This window comes from Thermobia domestica, chromosome 6 (assembly GCF_964235325.1).
Source record: "Thermobia domestica chromosome 6, izTheDome1.hap1.1, whole genome shotgun sequence".
Taxonomy (NCBI): Eukaryota; Metazoa; Arthropoda; class Insecta; order Zygentoma; family Lepismatidae; genus Thermobia; species Thermobia domestica.
Genome location: NC_137459.1, coordinates 42,329,090 through 42,353,589, shown reverse-complemented (window position 1 = coordinate 42,353,589; position 24,500 = coordinate 42,329,090). Strand labels below are relative to the sequence as shown.

The window sequence follows — 24,500 nt, the reverse complement described above, 5'->3', positions numbered from 1 at the left end:
AGCTGAATAGGGAGAATTTGGAAGTTAATGCGATCGGAGTTTCACCATTGATCTCAGCGACCGCGGAAACTGAGACACTGATATCGGTCATTTACTAGTACTTTTACATGTCCCGGTAGACGCCCACCTGAGACCCCCTGGTTCGAATTTAGTCAAAAACGCTTTGCCTTGGTGTGGGACCTGGACCAAGGTATCTTTGATCAAAATTTGGTAACTCTCGGCCTTCAACTTGTCTGGTCCCCAGGCCGGTCCCAGTAAACGTCCCCCTGAGATACCCTAGTTCGAAATTAGAATAAAAGCTCTTCGTCTTGATCTGGGGCCCTAGACCAAGCTACCCGTGACCAAAATTTGAAAAGTTTCGGTCCACTCGTCTGGTCCCTTTTGACGCGGATACTTTTTCACTCGGACCTATTTTACGTGGGGCACTTTCGACTCGAACCCTATTGACGCGGGGCCATTTTGACTCCGGCCTTTTTGACCAGGGCTTCTTTGATGTGGGCTTTCTTGTCACCGAGTACGGGTTCTTTTGACCAGGAACCGTTTTAATTTGGACCCTTTTGACTCAGGTCCTTTGGTCGCCGAGCCCTTTTGACACGAGCCCTTTAGACGCGGGGCCGTTTTTGACTCGGGCAGTTTGTCGTGGGGCACTTTTGACTCCGGCATTTCGGTCCTCGCCCTTTTGTCCGTGCTTTTCTGACATAGAATATTAAGCAGCTGAAATGCGTGGGGGCATGGGAAATGTATGAGTAAATAGATGATCAACGATATAGAGCGCAGTAAAATTTGTTACGCAACTGGTCATATCTCTCTCCTTCTCGTGATTTGCACTCCTGATCTCATGCTTTTGAGCCGTGGAATAGTATTTACTGGGCCTTTTGTCGCTGGGCCTTTTTGACAGGGACCTTTCTGACGCAGGGCTTCTTTGATTCGGCCTCTTTTAACGCGGGGCCTTTTTGACTCGGGGCTTTTTGTCGCGGGGCCCTTTGAGTAGGGCCATTTTGACACGGAACCGTCTTAAGCCGTGTCCTTTTGAGGTGTCATTTTTTACCCGGGCATTTTTGAGATAGGGCCTTTTTGTCGCGTCGAACTTTCGATTCGGGCACTTTTGACATTCGGCCTCTTTTGACTCGGCTCCTCTTAACGATGGGCCTTTTAACTTGGGTCTTTTTTACCCAGGGCCGTTTTGACCCAGGCCGTTTTGGTGTGGAGTTTTCTTTGACCTGGGCTTTTTTGACATAGGACCCTTTTGACTCGAGCACTTTTGTCGTGGGGCCTTTTTGACCGGGTCCGTCTTGACTCGGGCCTTTCCATTCTCGCCCTTTTGTCGGGCCATTCTCATATGGAACCACATAACACAGAAGCTGAAATGTGTGGGAGAGGTGGCGGGTATGAGTAAATCGATTATTCAGGGCGCAGCAAAATTAGTTACGCCACTGATCATATCTCTTTCTTTCTCCTGATTTTCACTCTTGATTTCAGGATTTTTAGCCGTGGAATTGTATTTACCGGGCCCTTTTGACTTGTCCTCTTTACTTATATATATATATATATATATATATATATATATATATATATATATATATATATATAACGCAGTAGCTGAAATGCGTGGGACAGGGGCGGGTATGAGTAAATCGATGATCCAGGGCGCAGTAAAATTACTTACACCACTTTTCATATCTCCTTTCATCTCTCTACATTATATCTGGAGATGAATGTTCTGACTAATAGGCTACAGTGGCGATTTTGAAAAGTAAGAGGATATATGCTATCAATGATAAATCTTATGACTTTTAATATATATAGGGCAATAAATCGAAAAACTCTATATCGGTCTTTTACCTCCCCCCCTTCCCGTTGGAAAAAATCCTGCATGCGTTAGTGATTATCATGTTGCTTAATTACTTTATTATATTGTGCTATACATAGAATAAATACTATTGTGTTTTATTTAATAATAAGAATCTTATTTACATTTATTGCGGCCCTTACTTGACGACAGCGAAACATATTCACGTTCAACTTAATTAGTTCCCATTCTCAAATGAGAACAGTGAGGCGAATCAAGTAATTCACTAACTCATTTAGGACTGTCCTGGGAAAATGTCACAGTAAATTCCTGAAGAGTGAAAAGCGCTAGTAGCAGTTGTTAGCAGTTATTAACTTCACATATAGGACAATAAATTGAAAAACTGAAAATACGAATCTTTTCAGAGATGACAGTTCGCTGATGCTTCAAATCTATGCCTTTACTCCCTATACTACGTTATTTCCCTAGTCAAAATAAAAACTCTTCAAAATTAATCACAATTTCTTATGCAACCATCTCTTCCTCGGAGTACTGCGCGGTCACATACCCGTCACGGCGATGTAAAGGCACTTTTGGCGACGACGATACAATCTTCCGCGTTGGTCTTTCAGGACTAACTGCCACCTTTGCAAGCACATCAATAGTAATGTCGCACGATGTTGCAGTTCGTAGCCGTCCACTATGGGGTATGTCCATCACGTTACTTGTGGCTTTAAAGCGTGCTATGAGTATGGAAATGACTTGACGGTACGGTGCTACCTGATTTGGATGACGCCTCTGATACTCTGCTACTGCTTCCCGTTGACTCATTCCAGCTGGATGAATGAGCACCATTTCAGCTTTTTCTTGCATTGAATACATTTCACGTCCTCAAAACACACGTGTCACAGGTGAAATCGATAACACAGAACTATTCTTAATTCACCCAGAGCGATCGTATTAGAAACACGGAACAAAATAGCAGCGTGGCACAGGTAGTTCCGATGGCTATGTACTAATTCTACCACTGCACTCTGGTGACAACGATCAAATTCATTCAGACAAATGATCTGTGTACGTACAAGTTGCGACCTTGCCAACTTTGTTCAAGTGTATCACAGACCACCAGTTAAGTGGATTTGCCGACCAGTTGTTTTTTCTTGAGTAAACAACACCGATATACTACTCTGACAGAGCTTAGTGAGTAGAGTCAATAGCAGCAACGCATAAATCAATGGCTAGATCCGAATCCCATTTTAATACTACTACTACTACTACTACTACTACTACTACTAATAATAATAATAATAATAATAATAATAGTAATAATAATAATAATCATATAGAAAAGAAATATACACAAACAACAGTAATAGACAATTACATGGACATAAGGAATGACACGATCCAGTCATCCCGACTGCTGTTTTTCATGGTTTTCCGCAGTCCCACCAGGCGAATGCCGGGATGCTACCGTATCTAGACTGCACAGGGCTGCTGCCTTCCCCACTCCTCATCTTACCTAACAGGGCCACTGTGACTTCGGCGTTTACGGCCCGAACCATTTCCTTAGCCCTTTTCTTCCACACATACGTAAATCAATAAATCAAGGGTAGGACCGGCCAAAGAAACAGGCGGAAACAGCCGAATTCAGTTGGGATATTGGCTACCGCACGCTTACCTCTCACTGTAAACCTGTCAGAAAAAGGACACGACTTATTTTCATTTGTTTGCCTTATTTGTATACCTCCTCTCTCCTACCCCTCCAACCTTGTGGTGCTGACGCCACTGTCGTGGGCCCTGCAAATAGGTCTGCTCCTTTGTTCTTTAATTTTCTCCCCTTTCTATTCTCTTTAGCTCAGGGTATTCCACCCTTCAGATTATTTCATTCCATCTTGTCCTTCAATGACGTGGTAACGTTGCATTTTTCTTTATATTTGGGTTGTATACCAGGGTCGAGTTTAAACGGTTGGTCCAATTAGGAGAATTTTACCATTTTAGATTGACAACCCACACTTTGTAATCAAAACGCTCTCTTATCATTTTTACATATCTTCAATAGTTACCGAGTTGGCCTATGGCAAGGTACTTTTGACTCGCTCGGTATATATATATATATATATATATATATTAGGGATGGCCAATTCCGGAATTTTTACTTTCCGGAATCCGGAAAGTAAAATCGGAAAATTCCGGAATTCGGAAAAATTCCGGATTTCGGAAAAATTCCGGAATTCGGAAAAAATCCGGAATTCGGAAAAAATCCGGAATTCGGAAAAAATTCCGGTATTCGGAAAAATTCCGGAATTCAGAAAAATTCCGGAATTCGGAAAAAATATTTTTTCTTTTTGTAATCCTAAGAATTTTGTTCAAATGCAAACGAACAAATTTTCTTTTTGTAATCCTAAGAATGTATGATGCAAGTTAAGCTGAAACTTACATCCTAAAGTATACACTACTCAATCTTCCCATGGTTAATGAGATGTAGCCCAAAAGTACGATGCACTCCTAATATTTAATTTTTGTTTTACTGTGATATTGTCCAGAGGTAATACATATATCACACTGAGATAAACAACTTGACAGAATGAAGATATCATACGTAGTTTTCCAGAAAATCGTGAGAAACGAATTTTTATGAAGTTAAAATATGCGTCGCTTGTTGCCAGTGTGATGCAATTGATAACTTTTATGCTGGATTATTATTATTATTATTATTATTATTATTATTATTATTATTATTATTATTATTATTATTATTATTATTATTATTATTATTATTATTATTAATCGTTTGTGTACTGTAAAAGAAAAATATGAACCGTTAAGTAGTAGATTTTATCTGTTGTTTTTTGATATCTTCTAACAGTAATAACAAACTGCTTGTAAATACGCAATGATTATCAAGGACAATGGCATATTAATGTAAGGACTACTCTGCAGACTAGCAATAAACAATAAACAATAACAGATAAACAATAGTTCCAAAAAAAAAAGTAACTAACTTGGGCACGTCAGAATGTTCGCGAGAATATAGGGACCCATTGAGACTAGCAAAAAACGTGGTGTAATTATTACTCAAAGGGCCGTACAATGGAGGCATTAACGTTAATGTTAATGGCACTAATGAGCACTTACCTCTAACGGTTAACCTCATTTTTGAGATGATTCTTAGAAGTGGGCGTGTTGGCATGCAGTTAGAAGACATATCCATTATTTAAAAAGCACACGTTATCTGTGGAGTGCTAACGATTTGCCTCACTATCGAACACTAACAGCACTAGCGACGTTTAAAGTCGAAATTGGAGTCTGACATAAGTGGCTTGTCAACTTTACGGACATTATATTTTCCTTGAATGCGAGAAGTTTGCGCCCAGGAAATTTGCACCCTACCACAAAAATAGGAAAAAATGCGCTCGCAATATATTTGCACTGGGATATTTGCGCCCTACCGCAAAAAGAGAGAAAAATGCGCCGGCTATATATTTGCACTGGGATGTTAGCGCCCTACAATTCAACTTATTTTTGTATTGTGTAAAGTAACTTCCACTCACACTTGAACTAGGCTTGCCTCTCATTGTCTCAGTGAGTTACTCCATCCGTTATAATATTCCGAACAAATGAAAAAAATACAATTTTAGTTCACTAAAGGGCAATCCATACAAATACAATTTTTCATTATACTACAAAATTTACAATAAAAGTATAAATGACTTATATATAATTATTTATTAATATAATGAGAGAGTATAATTTAATCTACAAAAGGCTGTTTGGCTCTACCCAGATATCTTTGTTCACAATCCTTGCGAGTTGTTTGGCTTTTTATGACACAAAATATAGAAAAGAAAATGTAAAGTGAATGTAAAATCAGTTCAGTAATATTATCAAGAAAACTATGTACAGTGTGTTTACTTGCTGGAATTACACTTTAAACACACAATTGCGTTCAGCCGTTCTTTCAGAAAAAATGTTCCGGGGGCACACTTAGTATTCCGGAGGGGGGTCACTGCTGGTACTATTCTATTTATTATTATATTATAGACGTATTATTTTGGTCTCCTCCGAGGGGGGCACTCTGAGAGCTCTGGAGTGGCCAGTGTTCACCCAAAATCATCTCTGGAAGAAGCAGTGATTGCGTTGATCCGTTGTGTTCTTTTGGCTTATATTGAAGTTTATTCTCCCCTTATATAGCCACAATGAAAATAAATCACAAATGGCATGGTTGTGGGGGGAGGATTGTTTATGCTGTAATGTCAGCCCTTCCGAGCAAATGAGTAAGCTCGAATAGGTTCTTTTATTTCGCAGGGCTCAAACTTCCCGGTGGAGGTACATTGCAGGCGCAATTTTCCCTGTTCTTGAGGTAGAGCGCAAATTTCCCAGACGCAAAATTCTCGACACCGTTCGAATGACCTCGGAAGACTATATCTTTTTCAATACTTTTTTATAATTTTTTACTCGAGATATCTTCATAGCTTCTTATTAAAATACTTACTAATATATCCTCATTTTATTGTCCTAACCATTCAATATGGGTATGTTGTCAGTAAAATATTTAGATTGATCGAGCCTCTGGTGTGTAACCACAGTATTTCATATCATCCCTCCATTAGAAATCTTGGCTAAACGAACCAATATATGTTCCCAATAAAATAGTTTAGAATGATTGAGCCCCTGGTAAATAACCACAGTGTTTCGTGACAGACCCCCCCCTTCCTATTACCATATTCTAGCTACGTGCCTGACTCAGCTAATTCTCTACATTCTTTACCAAGCACACATTATCTAAAGCGGAAAATGCTCTCTAAATACCTAAGCTCATTATTTTCAGCAGATGCACAAATTGGGTAACATTCTATCTACATGAATGTTATATATGTCGATTACTGGAAACCGTTTCTCGCTATCTATTACCATATTTACTATATAATAATTAACGTTAAAACCGGAAATGGTTGATTTGTACCGCTTCCGGTTTGAATATTACATTCATCAGGGAACTCGATTCTTAACTATTGACTCAGTACATCGTGGCCAAAATTGATGGTAATCCATCAGATAGTTCTTGAGACTGTTTGTTTCACTGACGGACAGAATGAATATATGGCTATAGAGTTTTGATAAACTAAATTCGTTAATGAGTGATGATGGAACAAATATAAGAAAGGGAACCAAGAGTAGGCCTACCACCGGAAAAATTTTCGAACACAAAATTAGCCATCGAAAACTTACATGTCCTGGGTTAGAATACCATAGATGAAAACTCTACCACTGAGTCATCAATCACCCGCTTATTAGTTTTATTAATTATTATACTAATATAAATTAATGAAGCCTGCTAATGTTAATTATTGAACAATTACATTGTATACTTCGTAAAGTCAAAAATTATAAATTTGTATTTACTGTACATACAGTGAGCGCAGAAAGTGTTCGTACACCTATGCTATTGAAACGAGAATGCCTGAAACAGAAAATTTTAGAAGTGTAATAACACACACAATATGAATAATGAAAACTAAGCTTTATGAATATATCAATAAAAAACCACGAAGACAAGTTTAATGGTCAGAAAGTAAATAAATTCCGTAGAAAGTGTATAGAGTAGACGCAAAAAGAGATCGTACACCTGACGTACGAATACGAAACAAAGATACTACAACTGGGGTTCACTAGTATTCACCTGATTATACACCTCTGTATAGCATGACGAATAACAGAATGAGTTTAGTTGTGAATAGGAGTGAAAAAACTGCACGGTGGGCTGTCAAAATGGGAAGCAACCGAACAGAAACAAATGAGGAGACAAGAAAAGTAATTATTAAATTGCATAAGAAAGGTAAATCTTTGAGAAAGATAGCAAACCTTGCAGACAGACCTTGTTCAACAGTACAAACAATAATTGCGATGTATAATGTTTCTATCACTGTGCGAAAAAAAAAAACTGGAAGACCAAGAGTGTTGAGTGAACAAGATAAACGTTACATTATTAGGGAAAGAAAAAAGGTTCCGAAAAGTAGTGCTGTGCAATTGGCAACGGATCTGGAAACACGCGGTGTTAAAGTATCGGCCAGTACAGTGCGGAATATTTGCAGGGTATCATGGTCGGATAGCCAGGAAAATGTTATGGGTGAACAAGACAAATCGTATAAAGAGACTAAAGTTTGAAAAAAGAGTATAAAGATAAGGGATCAGGCTTCTTTCTGGAATAGAGTCATATTTCCGGACGAAAGTAAATTTAATCTTATCGAATCCAATGGGAGGCGTATGGTATGACGCAAGGTGAATACAGAGATGAATCCTCAAAATCTCGTCCCTAAAGTAAGACACGGAGGAGGGTCCGTGCTCGTCTGGGGTTGTATGAGTGCCTCAAGAGTGGGTCGTCTCCACTTTATCGATGGAATGATGATCCACAAAGTGTATATTAACATATTAAAGGAAAATCTCCATACTAGTGCGCAGAAAACAATTTATTGTTCAGCAAGGCAACAACTCCAAACATACAGCGGAAAATACTCGATTGTGGCTACTCTATAATACCTTGAAACAGCTTCGCACACCTCCCCAATCCCCAGACATGAACCCCATAGAACATCTATGGTCTGTTCTGGAGACAAGAATCAGAAGGCACAGCTTCTCTACTAAAGAAGGCCTGAGAAAAGCTATTCAAGAAGAATGGGGCATAATCAGTCCCGAAGCTACTATCTAACTAACTAACTCTATGGCCTATGGAACCCGGAGGTTCAATGCCGCGTTCACAAAAGCTCTCCACTGACTTCTATAGTCCCGAAGCTACAGAACTACGAACTACTACAGGTGAAATCAATGCCACGAAGACTACAGACAATCATTAACGCACAGGGTAATCCCACAAAATATTAAATAACGTAATATACTTTATAAGCATTAATTCAATCATAAGTGTACGGTGACTTTTTGCGTTTACAAAAAAGGAATTCTCTCTTTTCTTCTGAGCAAAATAGTGATTGTCTTTGTTTGGCCTTTCTCTTGTATATGAAAATAAAATGTATGAATGTGTAGTCTTAATTCTGGTTATATATATATTTTCCACCTCCCGTTCTCATGCTAGCTGTTTTCGATATAAAGTATGCATGGTGTACGAGCACTTTCTGCGCTCACTGTAGGTATGTTGACAATAAGCGAATGTTATTAGAATATTTGTTGAGATTTCTCTTCCTTCACTGCCTTTAACCTGATTAAAAAGTAGTTTGCAGTGCTTTGGAGCAGCTGCAGGTGGGAACGGGATAATGTTTGAGACATACCGGCGACTTTTTTGTGTGTGAAAATAAGACCTTCTCATAAAGCAGTAAATAACTGCAGTAGCAATTGTCTACGTAAGTGATAAAGACATATCCAACTACAAGAAACTAATACAGTATATATATTCATTATTGTGTTTCTCTTTTAACAGCTACTAGCTAGGGATGGCCAATTCCAGAATTTTTACTTTCCGGAATCCGGAAAGTAAAATCGGAAAAATTCCGAATTTTTCTAAATTACGGATTTTTTCCGAATGTCGGAATTTATCTAAATTCCGGAATTTTTCCGAATTCCGGAATTTTTCCGAATTCCGGAATTTTTCTGAAATCCGGAATTTTTCTGAAATCCGGATTTTTTCCAAATTCCGGATTTTTTCTGAATTTCGGAATTTTTCCGAAATCCGGAATTTTTCCGAATTCCGGATTTTTTCTGAATTCCGGATTTTTTCCGAATTCCGGAATTTTTCCGAATTCCGGAATTTTTTCCGAATTTCGGAATTTTTCCGAATTCCGGATTTTTTCTGAATTCCGGAATTTTTCCGCATTCCGGAAAGTAAATTTTCCGATTCCGGAAAACAAAATTTCCGGAATCCGGATTCCGAAAAATTTTGGCCATCCCATATATATATATATATATATATATATATATATTGCGCTATTGGGATATTGAAAAAAAATAAAAGGAGATATAAATTGGATTTGAAAGACGCTTAGCAAAACATGCAACATGAATATTAAAATTAACAATTCAAAATTATGAAATGTGCAAGAAAAAATCACAAGATCACCTGATGGAAGAACTGCTGGAATTCCTTCTGTAGAAAATAAAATCAATAAAAAAAGGATAATAAATGCATACATCAAAAAAAAAATAAAATGGTTAAGTGAGAAAACAGTTGCAGAAAAGTGAAAATATCGACATAGAACAGAAGAAACGACTAGGTGAAAATGTGTATGCCGTTAACGCTGTTTGAATAGGATGCATAGACTTTTTTGAAAGAGGAGAAACGCACAACATTCAAATGTTTGAACTGTAGTGTCATAGATGTATAGTGAAAAATTAGATGAGTGGATAAGATATCGAATGGAAAAGAGTTGGGAATGACAGAAGCAAAATAAAGTATACTGTTCGAAAAGAAACCAGAAGATGATTGTACACGTTATGAGACACAAAAGAATCACTCTGTTGGCTATGGAGAGAACGACAGAAGGGAAAATATCCAAAGTATACGGACAAACAATATAGGATGTACAAGGATGAAAAATTATTTTATAGAATGAAGCAAAGAGTTTGGCCTAAAAAAATCATATATTGCTGTTACAGAAAGAAGAATTATTTAAAACAAATTAAAAATACCTTCCAGGGCTTCCTCTTCTGGGTTTTACGTTTTCGTTTCTTTTGTTTCTTTGTTTCTGCTTCCTTCTTCTTCTGTTTACTCCTTGGTTCCTCACTTCGTGCCTAATACGGTAAAGAACCAAAGCAACTAGTTTAAATGATATAAATTGAACGCCAGGGTCCACATCTATTTAAACTAAAAACGAATAAATTTGCTACCTCATGAGCGAATGTAGCAACTACAAATATTGGTAAATTAAGGGAAATAATAATAATAATAATAATAATAATAATAATAATAATAATAATAATAATAATAAAATAGTTTGAAAATTCATATACTTAAGTGATATCATTCTTGCACCTCTTTCATTTACACTAGATTATTTGTTCTAGTTGTTTTCGGAGGAAATTGAAATGAGTTTAATGAAAGTGTACCGTAATAATGAACCACATTCGGAGCAAAGCCAAATTGCGTTTCCAAGAAACTCCTACAAATCTATGAAATTTACTCTTATATATTTACTCCTCGAAACAAGACAATTTTCCAGTTAAAAGAAAAGATATAATAATACAGCGTGATTCAATATGATGTGAACGATAAGAAAACGTTTTATAAGTGATAATATTCCATCAACAATGAAATCTCTATGGAAATAGTTTCAATATTATCCTCAGGTTTTATTTGGAACGGGCATAGTAGTTTAAAATTTAACCGCTAGGTGGCAGAGTGATTAGTTCAAAGATGGCTGCCTGTGATGCAGAGAGAGCATTTTGCGTTTTACAGTTTCACGTTTGTCGATCTGTTGTTAGTGTTCAAAACAAGTTCCGCACAAAATTTCATCAAAGAACTCCATACGTAAGTAGTATGACAAATTCAACAGAACGGGATACATATGTAAAGAAAAACCGCCCGGTAGGCCGTCCACTTCTGAGGCAGATGTCGAAAGGGTTCGAACCAGTTTTCAACGCAGCCCACAAAAGTCAACAAGGAGAGTTAGCAAAGAGCTTCAAATGCCTCAAACAACCGTGGCGTGTAGTGCGTAAACATTTAAAGATGTATCCGTATCGAGTGCAGTTGTTATAACACTTAACACCTAATGATCACACTTGTCGCAAGACTTTTTGTGAGTCATTTCAAGAGTTGTGCAGTGTTGATGATGATTTTTTGGGCAAACTTTGTTTCAGTGATGAGGCTACGTTCCATGTGACAGGAAAACTGAATAAACAAAATGTTCGCATTTGGGGAACTGAGAAGCCTTACCAAATCGGTGAAATTGTGCGTGATTCGCCGAACACAAATGTGTTTGTGCAATTTCATCTTCAAAAGTTTATGGTCCGTACTTCTTTGACAAAGGAACTGTGACTGGACAAACATTTCTACAAATGCTTACTACGTGGCTTATGCCACAGCTCGAACATGACAGTGCAAACTTCATATATCAATTGGATGGAGCTCCATGTCACTTTCATCACAATGTCAGAAATTTCCTCAACAACAGACTGCCACACCGCTGGATTGGGCGGTCAGGTAAAAATGATGATCAGCTTCTACGTTGGCCACCAAGATCACCGGACTTAACCCCCTGCGGTTTTTTCTGTGGGGACATCTAAAGGCATTGTCTACAAACCCCATCTATCCCAAGATGTGAATGAACTGAAAGAGCGCATCACTGCTGCAGTGCAAACAGTTGATGCAAACATGTTGAAGCGGGTCTGGGCGGAATTGGAATACCGAATAGACGTATGCATGGTAACAAAGGGGACCCACATAGAACATTTGTGATGTACTATTTTCATTTCTTTTATCACAAAAATTTGGAGAGTTTTAGCATTTAACTATAAGATTTGAAGCTATTTGGATGATTAATAAAAAAGTTATAAGGAGTTGTAATCGTTCACATCATTTTGAATCACGCTGTATAACATGATGCCGAAAGCCCAGAATCCCATTTTAATATCTTGTTATGTTTAGGAAAGCTTAAAGCCCCTTTTCTGCACGGACGCTATATAGAGGTTCGATCTGCAGGCCACATCTACTGATTATATTGTTCGGTATTGGATTTTCCACTGCAAGCCATTACGTTGCAGCTGGATCATGGACATCTCACTCCTCTTTACAGGATTTCCACAGAGACGGTGAGGATTTGACGATTGGACAGGTGCTGCTTGTGGAGTCCGAAAACACAATAGAGCATTGCATTGGCGTCTAAATTCTTCAAAGGGATGTAAGAGAATGGTATTGCTGAATTTCCAGTTTTTTGTTCAATGCAACGATAGAATTCCGGCAATGTTTTCGTCATGGGGCTGGATGCAATGTCTTGGTGAAGTTCAACCCGGTTCACGTCTTGTACGTACAATGCAGGGATATCATGCTGGTACATTTCAGTCAGGACACTGATTTTTAAGGTTCGCTCCACCTTTCGGAGACGAAGTTTGCGTACTCATGTGATTAAAAAATAAAAAAGCATGCTCGAGATGTAACAGAAATATTTTTGTTTCTCGTGCAATTGACAATATTGTGCACGTCGTTGCTTTTATAGAGATAACAACTGTTTTCTTACATAAAGGACAACTTAAACAAAGTTATCTTGCCATGGAACTCTACCTATGTCGCTTACAAAATAATCAGCCCATCTGTTTCTACTTCCGTTTGCTGCGTTGCCTCCTTTTGGTGTGCTACACGTATTGGGGATTTCCTCAAAACCTTCTATCGTTAAATGTCACAATTATAAAAATGTTTCCTTTTTCTCACCTTAGAAATGGATTATTCGGAAACACTAAATCCATTATTTTTATTTAAGAGTTTACATTAAGAATTTCACATCTCCAATCTAAGCGGGTCCTACACTTTCTCAATATATAACGGGAAATGTCACTACTATAGGAATGAAATTAAATCCTTGAGTTTTATGTCGCACGATTATACCGGGTAGGCTAAAGGAAATAATGATGATGATGCTAAATGAATGAAGGGGTGGAATGAATAAAGTGGGAGGAAACGGGAGAACCCCGAGAAAACTCACGCACACGGTGCTTCTCGCACCACAAAGCCCACTTGACGCAAGCTGGGATCGAACCAGAGGTGAACACACTATCACTGAGCCACCGGATCCCACTACTATAGAAATCCCCCATCTCCCCTTCAAGAGAAAATTTTCAAAGACGCTGAAACCTGTGCTCCATTATTTTTAATATGAGTTTATATGCCGAATTTTACATCTCTAACTGAAGCGAATCCTCATATTCGGTAATTTATGAATAAATAAAGGGAAATTTTACTATTATTGAAACGCTCCCTCTTGAGTGGGATGTTCGGGAAGTCTCAAATAAATGTGTCATTTTTAATTTAAAGCCACCAACTATGTCAAAAAAATCGAAATTAGTCACGCAATTGTTAAACTACGCCAATGGCCGCTAATAACATCGGAAAATGTCTATGAATAGGTCTTCGAATGTTTAACTTTCTGTGCTTTTACAAACGATAATTAGTTAACATAATTAACTTACCTTAATGTAACAGCCAACATTTCAATTGGTGGTATCGCAAGTCTCATGAAAGTATCTTCTGCTTTAATTTTATCACTTATTTTCGATAAGAGTTCATCAAATGAAGTGATGCTCATGCGAAAATAATTAAAGAACTTTTCTTCGTTATTGCGCAAATCAATAAACATGGAAGAAAATGCACCTTTAAGCAGACTTGAGCTTACGTACGGATGAACCCAATATCGTCTCTGTTTCTTCCTTAGGAGTTTACTGGCTAAGTATACAAAAACAGCACGTTTTCTTCTTTCAATTTCTATCTTCATTCAACTGCAGCTGAAAATAAAATGAGCTGTTTTCTATGTCTATGTGAAGTGGTTGGGCTGAGACGCCCGCACGAGTCTGCTGCGGGCCCGCAGCAGATTTTTCTGCACGTCTGAACTGGTTGATCTTTGACGCCCGCACGAGTCTGCTGCGAGTCTGTTGCGGGCCCGCAACAGACTTTTCTGCACGTCTGAACCGGCTCTTAGGGAGTGAGTATGCCACAGGAATTGTTCTGTGTGTTTCCGTATGATACTGAGATATTTCGTTGGCAAGGAAAATAGTTTTGGAAGGAACCAAAGACGACTGTATATAAAAACATTAAAAAGGTATACTCGGCCTGCAAGACTTACATGCCGGGCTTTACTTTGATGAATAGGGACAACCACAGTACATGTTGTGGCACGAAAGTTGTAGTCTTCGCATCTGCTATGCGACGTTGCAAAGTGACGCCTAATATTTGCTGCGATCAGGAAAAGGAAAAAAGGAAATGAAATCTTTAAAAAATGAAATGAAATCTTTGAGTTTTACGTCCCACGGTTATGCCGGTTAGGCTAAAGGAGACGGTGATAATGAGAAATGAGTGAAAATGGTGGAATGAAGAAAGTGGGAGGAAACGGGAGAACCCCGAAAAAAACCACGAGCACGTTGTTTGTCCACCGCAAAGTCCACACGGCTCGAACCAGGGATCCCAAGCACCGGAGGTGAACGCTCTACCACTGAGCCACCGCGCCCCCAATCAGGAAAAGGAATCACAGACCAGTGTTGGGCAAAATCAATTGAAATCAATTGCAATTGATCAATCAATTTAAAGTAATTGCTCTGAAAATTAATTGCAATTGATTTCAATTGCTAATGATTTCAATTTTTAATTGACAGTTAATTTCAATTGTAATTGAATTCAATCATAAAATTTGCAATTAAATTTTCGTCAATTGTTAATTGTTAATTGGTCACCAGGCAATTGAAACTTTTTAATTGTTAATTGTCAATTGCAAAGGGTGCAATTGAAACATTTAATTGTTAATTGCAATTGACAATTGAAATTTGTTTTGTTAATTGTAATTGTTAATTGCAATTGAACTCAGCAATTAAAACTGAAGATAAGAAGATGTGTGTATATTGTGTTGTAAACTTGTTCCTGTTTTACATATTTCAAATAAGGTACTTATAAGAAATGCTGGATAACTACCATCCCTTCGCCCCCCTGGGAAGAAAGCCGTGAAACTAAGACTTTTTAAAAATATATTATGTTTATGGTTCTATCCCCCTCGAAAGAACTCTATATGCCCGTCATGCATACAATAGGAATGGGCACGAGCGAGCTCGAGCGAGTTTTCTTTAAAACTCGACTTGACTCGAAGCAGACATCTTTGAGCTCGACTCGAGAACTCGGCTCGAAACATTTCCCCCAACTCGACTCGAATTCGGATCGAGTTTCCAATCGAGTCGAGCCAATTCGAGCTAAATCCTTTGTGTAGTTCCAAGTACTACTATCTTCAAGTATCCTACATAGACAATATAACTATCAATGATTCTACTAGTACTAATATAACTCATTATTATTATAACACCGTGTACCTTTATAAACATGGAATATAGGTGGCTTTTATCTCAATACTAAAAATTACTTGACTGTCGATCTTGGCCGTCAAGAAATCTTCAGGAGGCAAGGACATCGGTCACGAGGTTCTAGGTTTGAGTTCAGGAGGAGCAAATATTCGGACTCGAGCCGAAAATTGTTAAAAGTTATATGACTCCAGTCAAAAATGTTCAAAATTTCTCGACCCGGGTTTAGAGTTGTCAACGACTCAAGCGGCTCGCTCACAGCTCATTCACTTATCGAGCCGAACCGAGAAGTGAGCCGAGCCAACAGATCATCCAACCGAGCCAGCTCGAGCCGATGTCTCACATAAGCAGAACCGAATCGAGCTGATTGCTTACCCCAACCGAGCCGGTTCGAACCATCAGCTCATTTGAGCTGACTCGAACCCAGCCTATGGACTCGTTTCAACCGAGCCGAGTCGAAGACTCGTTTCTATCGAGCCGGTTCAAGCCATTGACTCAATTGAGCCCAGTCAATGGGTCATCCCAACGAAGCCAGCTTAAGCTGTACGCTCAGTTGAACCGAGCCGAGCCGGTTGACATCACTATCCCGGTTGGGCTTCTACTTTGGCTAAAAAATTGGACCGTGCAGTTCTCAGCATTGATGGTAAGAAATACAAAAAAATTAAATGAAATCTTTAGTTTTACGTCCCACGCTTATGCCGGTTAGGCTAAAGGAGACGGTGATGATGGGAAATGAATGAAATAATGTAATGAAGAAAGTGGTAGGAAAGGGGAGAAACCCGAGAAAACCCGCGAGCGCGGTGTTTGTCCACCACAAAGTCCATACGGCGCGAGCTGGGATCGAACCAGGGACCTCAAGCACCGGAGGTGAACGCTGAACCACCGCGCCCCCATGTAAGAACTACAGTATATACTTAGGTCTATATTGGTGCTCTCGGCGTCATTAACTTGTTCCACGACCAACGAATTTCGAGGTACTTTGTTTTGAATCTTTTGTGCGAGTTTTGTGTCGCTTTATGCGCTTATTCCCACATTTTGTGCATCACCGGAAGTGGGTCAAAATGGGCCTATAAATATGGCGGAACAAGTTGTTGCTGTTCTGCCACCAATGAATTTCGAGTTCGTTTCCTTCACATCGTTTTGTGCCGTTTTGTGCGTCTACTTCCACGTTTTGTGCGTCATGGGAAGTGGGTTAAAATGAGTTCTCGTATTTTCACGTTTTGTGCGTCACCGGGAGTGGGTCAAAATGGGCTTCCAAGATGGGACGAAAATTATCAAGAGTTCCGCCACTATCGAAATTCAAGGTCGTTAATTTTACATCGCGTAATCTTTTGTGCGTCTATTTCGACGTTTTGTACGTCACTGGAAGACGGTCAAAATTTGCCTAAAAGGTGGGACGAAAATGACCCACTGCTCCGCCACTACCGAATTTCGAAGTCCTTCCTTTCGCATCGACTACTGAATTTTCGTGCCGTTTCGTGCCCCTATTTCCACGTTTTGTGCGTCACCAGAAGTGTGTCAAAATTGGCCTCCAAAGTGTGACAAAAATGACCCACTGTTCCGACACGATCGAATTTCTAGATCGTTACTTTCGCATCGTTTAGTGCCTTTCTTGAAAGCTTTCTGCGCCTATTTCTTGTCTTGTGCATCACCCGAAGTGAGTTAAAAAGGCCTTTAAAGTGGGGGTTAAATGGCTCATTGTTCCGCCACTATCGAATTTCGGGGTTGGTTCTTTCACATCTTTTAGTGCCTGTTTTGTACGTTTTGTGCGTCGCCGGAAGTAGGTCAAAATGGACCTACGAATATAATGAAATAAGTTAATGTTGTTCCACTACAAACGAATTTGGAGGACGTCTCCTTCACATCGTTTAATGTGTATTTTGTACCGTTCTGTTCGCCTACTTCCACGTTTTGAGCATCACCAGAAATGCGTCAAAATGGTCCATCAAGGTGTGAGGAAATAGAGCCATTGTTCCGCCACTATCCAATTTGGAGGTCGTTTCTTTCGTATCGTATAGTGCCTGCTTTGTACCGTTTTGTGCTCCTGTTTCCACTTTAGTGCGAGAACGAAAATGGGTCAAAATGGTCTACAGCGGAATAACTTAATGCTGTTCCGTCACCATCAAATGTCGAGGTCGTTTCCTTCACATTTTTATGCATGATTTGTGTCGCTTTGTGCATCAGTGCAAGTGGGTCAAAATGGACCTTGAAAGTGGAATGAATATGTCTTTTTCTGCCATATTTGTAGGTCGTCTTTGACCCACTTTCGTTGGCGCACAAAACGTGAAAATATGCGCAGAAACGGTAAATGCATGCACTAAACAATGCGAAAAAAGCGACATCGAAATTCGATCTTGGTGGGAGAGTGGGTCATTTTTCTTCAAACATTGAATGCCCATTTTGACACACTACCATTGATTTACAAAACGTGGACAGGCTTACAAAACGGTAGAAAACACGCACAAGACGATGTGAAGGAAATGACCTCGAAATCGTTCCTGACGGAACAGCATTAACTTGTTCCGCCATATTTATAAGATAACATTGACCCATTTCCGCTGACGCAGAAAACGAGGAAATAGGCGCACAAAGCGACCCAAAAACGGAAATTTAGCTTAATTACATGGAAATTTTAAGTTTGTAAGCTTAATTATATGGAAAATGTTATACATTTTTCCTTTACGTTGATTTGGGACTTCCAAATTTTATTCTTTTTTCCACTGAAAAGTATCTATAATTCAACAAGGAAATAATTATGTATTATAATTATAATAATTATCTATATAATTGAATTCATTGTAATTTGGTTCATAAAAAAACACTTCACCATTTCGTACTAGCTGTTATGCCTGTTCTTCGCACGGATCAGATAAAATATCAATGTAAACAAACTGAACAACGGGAGAACAATTAAGAAAAATTTCTAAAATTGGACATATTTTGTGTATCCAACAACGTACATGTGTTTTCATTGGGAAGACCGATGGGGGCTGAATTTGAACGTAACCACTATCGGCGGTGTCACTATACATCTGAGCAACCCCGATAAATATGGATTCGACAGAAATATTGGTCATTTACTGCTACTTTTACATGTCCCGGTGAACGCCCCCTCAGACCCCCTTGGTTCGAGTTGTGAAAAAAAAACCTCTGGCCCCCAACCAATACCGCGAAAACTATGAATGTGACACTAACATCTGCCATTTTCTACTACTTTTTACATATCGCGGTAAAAGAACCTATGATCATCTGGTTCCAATTTTGAAGAAACAACGCCTCTGGTTCGCAGCCGATGGGGGCTGTATTTGCAATTCAACGCCTTTGGAAGTATCACCATTGATCTCAGCGACCGCGAAAACTACGAATTTGACATCGGTCATTGTGAATTATTTTTACTTGTCTCGTGATCCCCTTTATAGTGCCCCCGTTCTCTAGCTGATGGGGGCTAAATGTGAAAGTAAACGCGGTTTTAAGTTTCACCATTGAGCCCAGCGACCACGAAAACTATGGACTTGACACTAATATCGGTCATTTTCGATTATTTTTACATGTCTCAGAATTCCCCCCTCTGGTGACCCAAGGCCCGCATACAACGGTGGATGAATTTGACTCATCGCTAATGCTAGTGTCACCATTGATATCAGAAACCGCGAAAACTATGAATTTGACACTAATATCGGTCATTTTGGATTACTTTTACGTTTCGGTATTCCCCCTCCCCGTTGACTCACGGCTTGCAGCTGAATAGGGAGAATTTGGAAGTTAATGCGATCGGAGTTTCACCATTGATCTCAGCGACCGCGGAAACTGAGACACTGATATCGGTCATTTACTAGTACTTTTACATGTCCCGGTAGACGCCCACCTGAGACCCCCTGGTACTTATAAGTGAACGTTTATTACTATTTGTAAACAAAACATTGTTTTCCTTATTCCTTGAGCGGGAATTTTGAATAAGTTGTTATTCACTAGATAATGACTGTATAATTTATTTTCTGATATTAGTGTGTAGGAAGTTTAGAGCTTGCTGTTCCCTCCTTCGTGGTAAAGCATTTAGATTAAAGATCACTGAGAGTTGTTCGTAGTCACAATAATAGGCCTATTGGTATAAATAGAAGCGGAAATGATCATATGTTCTAAACTATTTTTGAACTTTTCCTAATTTGTAATTCTTTATTTTATTAAAGTTAATCGAAATCCGTTCAATAGATTCAATCAAACAATTAATCATTAATAATAATAATAATAAATGTAATAAAATAAACTGTTCCTTCAAATATTGCGTTATAGAATGTTTATCTCTGACTTACAGATTCTGAGTTCCTATTAGTACATACAGGATGCCTGCTGCTACTCGGTAGAACATCTTCCCATTCAAGATGTAAATTATCTAAGTCCCTGAAGATGTCTTCATTCCACTGAAATGATAAATAGCAAAAATGTTTAACATGAGTAATTGTTGCATTTATGGCTTTGGTCTATACAAGTGAATTATGCACATTTGTAAAAAAAAAAAGAAAAAAAAGCAAAAGAAAAAGGAAAAAGAAAGAAAAAGAAAAAAAGAAAAAAACTTTTGTTCCACACCGACTTTTAGTTGATATTTAAATATCATTTTTACGTATTTTTTAATACCCATTGAGTTGATTTAGAAATCTGATTTTGGGTAACTTATATACCACCACAATAATATACACTTTTCTACAGCAGATCAAGATATATCAACATGGCAACTTTTATTCACAACAAATGAGCAAGCAGTATATGATTTTTTTTTTCGAAAGTATAAAGCAAATTTGACGGCTGATAATTCGGGAACTAAAAACCTGCAAATCTTGATACTTCATACATTTATATCTTGGAAGAAGATCTACCATAATATTCAGTTGAAACCCTTATATATATATATATATATATATATATATATATATATATATATATATATACTGATCACCAGTCGATTAAAAACAGCTACCTAATACCGTGTAGCACCATCTTTCGCTCTGATAACGGCGGCTACCCACCACGGCATGGACTCCACGGGGCGCCTGAAATGTTGTTGTGGTGTCTCGATCCATATCTGCTGCAAAGTCTTCCATAGAACCCGCAGGTTGTTCGGAAGAGAGTAACCAGCCCGAAGGCGTCGTTCTATGGCGTCCCTGATGTGTTCGATGGGATTGAGGTCGGGTGAACGTGATGGCCAGGAAAGTGTTGTCAGATCAGAGGAGTACTCATCAAATCAGTCTGCTGCCATCCTAGAGCGGTGGGCAGGGGCATTGTTCTGCTGAAAGATGATGTCACCATACGAATGTTGCAGCCGAGCAAATGACAGGACATGGTCATCCAGAAGATCGCGGTAGCGTTCACCTGTGAGGGACCGTGTCATACGTGTTAGGGGACCCAGTTAGTCCACGTAAACATGCCCCAAATGAGAATATCACCAGCACGGTCCTGTAAATGTCCTGCTGGCGCAGTGGATCCATTGCCTCTTGCAGTTGGCGATGCACCCGTACCCGTCCATCGTCACATACCAATGTGAAACGTGATTCATCTCTTCAGACAACCCTTTTTCACATTTCCACAGTCTATTGGAGGTGGTCCTTTGCCCACGCTAGACGTTGTTTCCTGTGTTGAGCTGTTAGAAGGAGTACTCGTGTGGACCGATGGCTTCTGTACCCCATGGCTTGTAGGTGGTTGTCGATTGTGTGGCTGTTGACACGGCGTTGCTGTCCTGCATTGAATCTTCCTGCGATTTGACGTACTGTGGATCGTCTATATACTGTTACGATGTGGGCCAGTCGGATCCTACCCGTGTCGTCGACATGCCCCTGACCGAAGCAACTTGTCCGTACGGATGCGATTTTAACGGAAGCCAGGTACTTACGATACACCTTTGACACAATTGCCTTTGAAAATCCGAGTGCCTCAGCCACTTCCGAAATCGAGCCACCCAGTCGTCTGGCCCGTACGATTTGACCACGGTCAAATGTACTCAGGTCTTTCGTCTTGTCATCACACACTGCATTGACACAGGTACCAAGAGAGGAAGCAATCAGCAGCAGTACACGTGCGATGAGTTTCGTTTACATGCACTGGAAGAGCCTCTGCAGGGCGGTTTCTGCAACTATCCTGCCGTCTCTAATTCAACTGGTGATCAGTATATATATATATATATATATATATACAGAGTGGTAGGTAACTCCACCGACAAACTTTGGGAGGTGATTCCTTGTATGAAATGAAAGAAAAAAGTTCTGATAAACATAGGTCGAAAAACGTCTCCTTTCAGAGTTGTGAACCGCCGAAAATTCGAAAAATCATGTTTCGAAACGCCCTGCCTTAGAAACTATAGAACCTATCCCAAACGGTTTAAGCAATTACACACGAACTAGTATGCGAGCTATCTAAATATCTATGTTTTACCATCCTCCATTATCGGCGAAACGAACACACCGTTAATACTTAAAGAAGTATCCCTATACCTCATCTTCCTTTTTACAGTTCGTTTCCCCGATAACGTATTAAGGTAGATCATAGATATTTAGATAGAGCGCATACTAGTTCCTTTGTAATTTCTTAAATCGCTTGGGATCGGTCCTGTAGTTTCTAAGGCATAGCGTTTCGAAATGTGAATTTTCGAATTTTCGGCAGTTCATAACTCTGAAAGGAGACGTTTTCCGTCCTATGTTTATTAGAACTTTTTTCTTTCATTGCATATAAGGAATCACCTCCCAAAGTTCGTCGGTGGAGTTACCTGCCACACTGTATATATAGCAGGTAACATCACATTGATTGTTTCTTCTGTTAATTCTAGTTAGCGTCATTTCATTAGTCCCAGGAGCAAGGTCCTGACACCCGCAAGCTAGTTCGATCATGCACTACAACGGACTTGCTAACTATCGGAAGAGAAACACACTAAATCCCAAAGTGTGTCTACATAGCATACAAGAAGACGTGATTTAAAATAATGTTAGTTTATATTGTTAAGATTTAAGATGTACTTAATGAGGTTACTATTTTTTGCTTTCTTTTCTGGCTGGAAATATATGAAACGTATAAACAGAAAATATAATGACATAAACTCATGTTGTTCTAACATGTGGAATTATTATATATCTATCTGAACACCATTTATTTATTTATTTATTTATTTGAAATAAAACGATACATAAGGCTAAATATTATGTAGCTAGGACACTTTTATTGCAAAATTTTATAATTCAATACAAGAAAAATCTCTCAGTTTTTAGCCCTACTCGCTGATCTAGTGGTTAATGCGTGCTCGTTTGGTGTACGTGGTAAGTAATCGATTTCCGGTGGAGCAGAACTAAAAATTAACTTTCATAATCATTCACTCTCAATAACCATCCATACCTTTTAGTCTAAAGACTATAAAAACAAGACGTTATACTAGAAAAGATAATTTTCATTTCACAAAGTTATTATTATTATTATTATTATTATTATTATTATTATTATTATTATTATTATTATTATTATTATTACTATTACTATTATTACTATTATTAGCCATAAGTATATTGCTATAAAGGTAAATCAATTGTAAACTAATTTAATTTACCTTACCAATTTCACATACTATGCAATTAAAAAATAAGCTACAGGTTAATATAATTTAGAAGATGATCTACGATATCTAAATATGAATCTTGAGGCAAAACTGGACGCGAGGAGAAAAGTAATAAGGGTTTGAAGTTTACCCTTGGAAATCAGTGAGAAACAGAATTTCATGTGCCTCATGCTCCACTGTTTCCAAAAATTCCACCTCTAGAGGAGAAAATGTGATAACTGCTACCCATATTAATTTCCCAATTTTTTATTCATGTACTGGGCAAAGTGAGGAAACATTTTAACTGTGAAATAAATCTTCAACATAGTAAGCAGTTGTATTCACTTGGATCTTTGGGTCGTGTGGACTTTGTGGTGGACAAACACCGTGTGCGTGGGTTTCCTCGGGGTCCTCCCGTTTCCTCCCACTTTCTTAATTCCACCATTTCACTAATTTCTCATTATCACCGTCTCCTTTAGCTTAATCGGCATAACCGTGGGACATTAAACTTAAAGATTTTTTCATTTGGATCTTTATAATTCCATTTTAATTGAAGTGTTATCCAATTCGAAAAATAGCTTTAAATATTTCATAAATAATATTTCTATAAACTTCTTATTCTCATTCAAAGAACGGGAATTTAATTTAGTACGTGTCTGCCTTTTAAAGATTTCTCCGGCCAATATTTTTAAAGGAATTTTGTACTATATTTTATGGCTTTCAGAATACACTTATGGTCTTTTGAGCCCATATGAAAAACCTAGAAACACAATTTTAGGAATCTAAAAATCAGAAGTTTAATTATGGGCTACAATGGCTTAACGAGAGATCAACATTAGTATTCTGATTTGCGACTGATTTATTTTTGGATTTACCTGTAAATTGCTTCATACATTCCTTTTTTAGATTAATTAAGACCCTTCACTGGTCTCAAACCAAGCCTCTTCCTTGAAACTTGTAAGCTCTAAGGCTGTTGGGTTGATTGATTGAGAGTTTGGCATAAATTAGAACAAGGGTCATTTTCAGGTTATAAAATCTAAAGCTAAGAGAAATTTAGCACTCATCAAATGGATGTGTAGAAATTCTATAAACATCTTCAGGTTATAAAATCTAAAGCTAAGAGAAATTTAGCACTCATCAAATGGGTGTGTA

At 38.5% G+C, this 24,500-nt stretch overlaps 1 protein-coding gene across 1 annotated transcript in view; it reads right to left on the bottom strand.

Annotated features, from left to right (window-relative positions):
* LOC145687164 (phenylalanine--tRNA ligase alpha subunit-like) overlaps nt 1-24,500 on the bottom strand; it is a 127,505-nt gene that overhangs the window by 85,700 nt on the left and 17,305 nt on the right. Inside the window, exons 5-6 of the mRNA XM_081760626.1 lie at nt 20,092-20,199; nt 10,427-10,528 (exon numbers count right to left, since the gene is read on the bottom strand). Of these exons, the coding sequence (XP_081616752.1) occupies nt 10,427-10,528; nt 20,092-20,199 (210 nt within the window). The remainder of the gene's footprint in view (nt 1-10,426; nt 10,529-20,091; nt 20,200-24,500) is intronic.